This window comes from Sinocyclocheilus anshuiensis, unplaced genomic scaffold (assembly GCF_001515605.1).
Source record: "Sinocyclocheilus anshuiensis isolate Anshui unplaced genomic scaffold, SAMN03320099.WGS_v1.1 scaffold144, whole genome shotgun sequence".
NCBI lineage: Eukaryota > Metazoa > Chordata > Actinopteri > Cypriniformes > Cyprinidae > Sinocyclocheilus > Sinocyclocheilus anshuiensis.
Genome location: NW_015555720.1, coordinates 1,307,576 through 1,314,675, shown reverse-complemented (window position 1 = coordinate 1,314,675; position 7,100 = coordinate 1,307,576). Strand labels below are relative to the sequence as shown.

The 7,100-nt window shown below is 37.9% G+C and overlaps 1 protein-coding gene across 1 annotated transcript in view; it reads left to right on the top strand.

Annotated features, from left to right (window-relative positions):
* Positions 1-7,100, top strand: part of LOC107672373 (huntingtin-interacting protein 1-like) — a 45,367-nt gene that overhangs the window by 22,474 nt on the left and 15,793 nt on the right. Inside the window, exons 15-17 of the mRNA XM_016465532.1 lie at positions 2,004-2,092; positions 6,006-6,122; positions 6,216-6,317. Coding sequence (XP_016321018.1) covers positions 2,004-2,092; positions 6,006-6,122; positions 6,216-6,317 — 308 coding nt within the window. The remainder of the gene's footprint in view (positions 1-2,003; positions 2,093-6,005; positions 6,123-6,215; positions 6,318-7,100) is intronic.

Genomic DNA, 7,100 nt, shown 5'->3' with positions numbered 1-7,100 from the left:
CCAGAACAGAACCATACCGCCAAACCAAACTTTATGCTAAGTATCTATCATTTTGACGATAGTGGTTCTGACAGAAATAAAGTTATTGTCTATAAAAAAAAAAAGAGTCTGCTCGCAATCGCCTAAACGAATCGTCAGGAATTCGAATCTTATTCTGTTACGGCTCTACGTCACAAAGTAATACATTTGCATAATGTCTGCCTACGTTCTATGTCGCCAACTTGCCTGCCCACAAACAGTAAAATTTCAGTGTGGTTAACATCATGTTGAGAAGACGCAGAATCAGTCTCTTGTCGATCAGCCAGTTTAACCGTTTCATCATCAGACTCTGGCTCGAATTGGTAAGGTACAATCAATACCATCTTTTCTATGTTTTGACGAGTCTCCAGGGCTGTCATTCCATCATGGCAATGGGCGTTTGTTTCCGACACGCGCTGTACGTGGTAGACCAATCCAGAGCCAATCTCTCTATGGCTCTTATTGCATGCATGTAAACCTGTTTTAGGAGACTCCTAAAACAATATTAGCAACCTTAAAAATGGCATAATGGGGGCACTTTAAATTTTCACGACCCTGTTATGACCCTGGTCATGAACTGCCTTTTTTATTATTTTGTACTGTTCTCTGAGGTCCACTGCTATTATTGGCTAACAGTTGTGTATGTTTGCCGGCCTACATCATTCATAGATGGGTGCTGCTGTGATTTAGGGTAAAAACGCTTAAATGCTCAGTACATATCAAACGTTGACAAAACAATAGTGATCACGTAAAAAAAACAGTTACTCACACTTGTGTGTTGCAACATTACTGTTGGATCCAATAGAGTTGTCATACTTATATCCAACAACAAAACACCTCAATCGCTTAATCGGAGACATTCCTGTCTTCCCCTGCACCGGAGTAGACACAATAGCGGACTGATGACCGCTCACTCAGGACAGGTCTAAGGTAAGACGGCCTTGTCAATCAACTACCGTGGGAGCGGCCTGTGCAGAACTACGTCATTCTGACAGGAGTCTCAGAACGGCCTGATTTGAGAAAGGGGATTTTAAAATAGGGATTTAAAAAAAAAACATTGGGTGGATTTTTATCATTATAGGATGGATGTTTACACACACTTTTAACACACATTTATGTTCAAACAACAGCAAAAGTGAATTTTGCATCCGATGACCCCTTTAATATTTAGAGAACTTGGACTGAGCTGTAAATTAGGCCTTTAAGACAAACCATTGCTCTGTTCCTCTTTCATAAATAAAAAAAAAAACTGGCGTTCCTTCCTTTTTGGTTTATTTACACCCAGTGGTTCACCTCAAACTGTTGCTTTTTTTGGAACATCAGCAATCATTATATTCTAAATAAAGTGTTACAGGATATTAAAGGGATAGTTCACCCAAAAAAATATTAATTCTGTCATAATTTACATTCCCTCAAGTTTTTCCAAACCTCTATAAGTTTCTTTTATCTGCTGAACACAAAAGATGATATTTAAAAAAATGTTGGTAATCAAACAGTTACTGGTGGCATTGACTATAGTATTTTATGTACTATACTATAGTAACCATAGTATTTTTTTTCTATACTGTGGAAGTCAATGGCTACCTTCAGATGTTTGGTTACCAACATTCTTCAAAATATGATTCAGGCAGGTTTGGAACAACTTGAGGATGAGTAAATTTTCATTTTAAGGTGAACCATCCCTTTAAAGGGCTGTGCAGAGTCAGTACAGATGCAGGACAGCAGTGCATATTCATTAGACAGTCTGTTTACTCTTTGGAGCTGAGGAACACAGCCAGAAGGGACTCTAGTTTACTGCAGTCTCTAATCAAACACTAATAAACCATATAGTCCACAGTCCAATTCACCAGCTTGCAGGCCTGTGTTGAGGATCTCAGTGGTGCTAACTGTTCTGTGACGCAGAGAGGAAGGTCTGAGGCATGTCAAGGTTTTTGTTTTTGATACTTAATGTTGATATTTTGGTTGTGTATTTGTGTTTTTTGTAGGAAAAGCACAAGCTAATGAGCAACGCTACACCAAGTTAAAGGAGAAATACACAGAGCTGGTCCAGAGCCACGCTGACCTGCTGAGGAAGGTGAACCGACCCGAAACCCGAAAGTATTTCGGGACCCGTCGGGCTCGGGTCGGGTAGCAGACCTCTACTTGTCAATCAACTATCGTGGGAGGGGCCTGTGCAGAACTACATCATTCTGACATGAATCTCAGAACGGCCTGATTTGAGAAAGGGGATTTTAAAATAGGGATTTAAAAAAAAAACATTGGGTGGATTTTTATCATTATAGGATGGATGTTTACACACACTTTTAACACACATTTATGTTCAAACAACAGCAAAAGTGAATTTTGCATCCGATGACCCCTTTAATATTTAGAGAACTTGGACTGAGCTGTAAATTAGGCCTTTAAGACAAACCATTGCTCTGTTCCTCTTTCATAAATAAAAAAAAAAACTGGCGTTCCTTCCTTTTTGGTTTATTTACACCCAGTGGTTCACCTCAAACTGTTGCTTTTTTTGGAACATCAGCAATCATTATATTCTAAATAAAGTGTTACAGGATATTAAAGGGATAGTTCACCCAAAAAAATATTAATTCTGTCATAATTTACATTCCCTCAAGTTTTTCCAAACCTCTATAAGTTTCTTTTATCTGCTGAACACAAAAGATGATATTTAAAAAAATGTTGGTAATCAAACAGTTACTGGTGGCATTGACTATAGTATTTTATGTACTATACTATAGTAACCATAGTATTTTTTTTCTATACTGTGGAAGTCAATGGCTACCTTCAGATGTTTGGTTACCAACATTCTTCAAAATATGATTCAGGCAGGTTTGGAACAACTTGAGGATGAGTAAATTTTCATTTTAAGGTGAACCATCCCTTTAAAGGGCTGTGCAGAGTCAGTACAGATGCAGGACAGCAGTGCATATTCATTAGACAGTCTGTTTACTCTTTGGAGCTGAGGAACACAGCCAGAAGGGACTCTAGTTTACTGCAGTCTCTAATCAAACACTAATAAACCATATAGTCCACAGTCCAATTCACCAGCTTGCAGGCCTGTGTTGAGGATCTCAGTGGTGCTAACTGTTCTGTGACGCAGAGAGGAAGGTCTGAGGCATGTCAAGGTTTTTGTTTTTGATACTTAATGTTGATATTTTGGTTGTGTATTTGTGTTTTTTGTAGGAAAAGCACAAGCTAATGAGCAACGCTACACCAAGTTAAAGGAGAAATACACAGAGCTGGTCCAGAGCCACGCTGACCTGCTGAGGAAGGTGAATTGATGACTCCATTTAGTTCACACACTGCCTGTATATGAATAAATGCATATTTGTATTGGGCAAATTATCACATTAATGTATGCAATTAATGCATTAACACATGTTTAATTCTGTTTGATATATACGCTACTGGGTCATTCCGTGTCAACTAAACCAGCGGTCCTCAGCTAAAATTTTTGATTTTGCTAATATTTTTCTGAAGAAGGATAAACATGTATAGTGATGAAAGCCAAAATATTAAATGTTGTGGATGAATATTTACCGAGTAATCCACTTTTTTGTAGGGGGGGGTCAAAATGGCAATTTTCACCTGAGATTCAGAGGCAAATTACAGGAGGGTAAAAATGACAGCATCATAATGTTACTTTTACACAGAGATTGGTAGGTCTATTAGTCAAATCTGTTGCAATCTTTGTTGCATTATGTGCCAATGGTGACCATTCAAGAATGGCGAAAGAGCCATTTTTCTCTCCAAAGGTTGCATGCCTGTAACTCAAGAAGCATTAAAGATATCTTAATGCCCTTTTAGATATTAGGTCTTTTCCTTTTGGCATCTTCATTTTTAGGGCCCTATATCAGTGGTCTCAAACTCAATTCCTGGAGGGCCACAGCTCTGCAGTGTTTAGCTCCAACCAGCTCCAAATCACTGCTGCTTGGAAGTTCCTAGTAATCCTGAAGACCTTGATTAGCTGGATCAGGTGTGTTTGATTAGGGTTGGAGCTAAACTCTGCAGAGCTGTGGCCCTCCAGGATTTGAGTTTGAGAACACTGTCCTATATGGTTCGGTTCCATAGATATTAGAATTTAGAGTTAACAATTAATCCTGGTCATTCATAATCTGACGTGTCACACTGTACATTCTTAAACCCTGGGTTACTGTTATTAGTTGCATATTTGACTGTGTTAACAGTGATGACTAGATAAACACAAAACCACATTTGGTTTTTGACCATTGAAAATGGGTAGGATACAACAATTTGGCCATGGAGCTTCACTGGGATCTCAATAGCTCTAGGATTAAACCATACAGGGCCTTAAAAATTAAGATTCCAAAAGAAAAGTTTCTTAGGAACCAGAATCTAAAATCATATTAAGATAACTGTAATACTTCTTGAGTTACAGACACGTAAATTTTGGAAAAAATTATATTTATGACACCCAAACACGTATGTCCTACACAGTTGTTTTGATAGAGGAAAACAAGATACATTTCTAGTTTCAGCATCACTTATTCTTCAGACATTCCCCTTTAAATACAATAAGTATGAAAATGTATGAAAATCCCATATCTCTGGGACTGAATGATACATGGCCTTGAAAATGAAGATTCCAAAAGAAAAGTTTATTAAGAACTAGAATCTAAAATCATATTGTGATATCTTTTATACTTCTTGAGTCATAGGCATGAAAAATTTGGAGGAAAAAATTGTGTGCTGTTTCCCCATTTTTTAATGGTTACCATTGGCACATAATGCAATAAAGATTGCTAAAGTCAACAGGTTTTACTAATAGACCTACCAATCTCTGAGTAAAAGTAACATTATGATGCTGCCATCTTTCTGAAGTCATTTTTGCCCCCCTGTAATTTTAATTTAATTTAATATTTTTGCTTTCATCACTATTCATGTTTATCTTTCTTCAGAAAAAAAAAAAACATCAGCAAAATCCAAAATTTGAGCCAGGGACCTTTCTGAAATTTGGTTGATTTGACGCGGAATGACCCTACTGTTCAAATTGGGCTCAATAAGAGTTTGAAACAAGTCTCTCATGCTCAAATGCTGTATTTATTTGATCATAAATACAGAATAAAATGGTAATATTGTGAGATATTATTACAATTTAAAATAACTGTTTTCTATTTTGTAATCTATTAGATGTCATTTATCCCTGTGATTCAAGGCTGAATTTTCAGCATCATTACTCCAGTCTTCAAAGTCACATGATGCTTCAGAAATCATTCTAATATGCTGATTATTAGAAAAGCAGTTGTGCTAATTAATGCAGTTGTGCTAATTAATATTTTTGTGGAAATAGGTTATTATATACTTACTAGTTTTTTTCCCTGTTCTGTTAATTCTTTAATTAACAGAAAATTCAAAAGAACAGCATTTACTTGAAATAGTTTTTTTTGTAACATTATATAAACGTCTTTACTGTCACTTTTCATCAATTTAATGCATCATTGCCAAATAAAAATATAAATAAAAAAATAATATAATTTATTTTTTTTCATAAATAAAATTTATTTCACATTTCCTTCACACTGGAAATGAAAGGTCAAGCACATTGGGTTGTGGGATACAGTATCTCACTCAGCATGCTTGTTTTGGCAAATGCAGTCAGTATTCTGTGTTTCTGTGTAGATAGTAGATGGTGAATTTACATACTGCACAGACACGTTGTGCACACTACATACTGCTGACTTGAGCTCCAGTGTCAGGCCTGTCAGTAAACCTGCAGGTGGTTTAGCTCCTTCACCAGACTTTTTTCCCTGCAGACTCTACTCCATTACTTGCACAGATGAAACTTGGCACTGTGTTCCTCTGCCACGCTTAGAGGCTGTCATCACACTCGTTCCCATTCAGCAGCATGCTCTGATCCCACCACTGAGACATCTGACAGTGGGTGCCATGTCCTTGGGAAAAGAACTGGGTCAGCCAAGAGTCTGGGCTCTGTGCTAAACTGTACATGTCTATGTGTTTCACAGAATGCTGAGGTGACGCGTCAGATGACGGTGGCCCGTGCCGCCCAGGATGAAGTGGAGAATGTGAAAAAAGAGATGCAGGACAGAGTGAAAGCTGCTCAGGATACTGCCAGTCAGGAGGTTGGACACACACACACACACACTCCCTCCGCCTGATGTATCCGTAGTTTGCTTGTCTTACACGTCCCTATCCTCCTGTATGTGCACGAGTAGGAGAAGGCTCAGTTAGAGCAGCTTCAAGCTCTACAAGCCGAGCTCATGTCCAGCAGATCTGAGCTAGAGACCCTGAAGAGTACCGTCACCTCCTCCCAACAGGTGGGACCTCACCTTCTACACATCATTCTCTTCCTCTTCACCTCTGTCAGGAAACCATCTCCATTCCTTGTCCTAATACTTTATAAAGGGTCATGAACTGCATTCTTTTTTATTTTGTAATGTTCTCTTATAAAGGTCCACTTATAATGTTAGCAAGAATTGTACATCAAAAAACACTATACACCTTATTTTTCAACGCAGAAGTAAGCCTATGGGCGAGACTTCTGGTTCATTAGCCGCTGTAGGGAAATTATGAGAATAATAACAACGTGCAGTAAACGGTAAAACTGTTTGCACTACAAACCAGTGTGTTCATAATTAAGATAATACATTAAAATAATATGGTAAGACACCAATTTGCAATATCAAGCAGCAAAACGAGCGGTTTTGTACAGCTAAAATAGACTGGAAGCAAGACCCATAAAATTTACAAATGGCCGCGCCCATTTTTACAGGAAGAATAATGTGGATAATTTTAAATTAATAGGCTATTTTCTCTTAGAAACGCATGATAGGCAAGCCGCATTTAAAGGGGTCATATGATGCGATTTCAATTTTTCCTTTCTCTTTGGAGTATTACAAGCTCTTGGTGCATAAAGAAGATCTGTAAAGTTGCAAAGACTAAAGTCTCAAATCCAAAGAGATATTCTTTATAAAATGTAAGAGTCAGCCACACCTACCTAAAACGGCTCGTTCTAACATGCCTCCACATACCTACGTCACTATGTGGGAAGATTTGCATAACGCCGCCCAAATGTTCACGCAAAGAAAGAAGGCGTAACT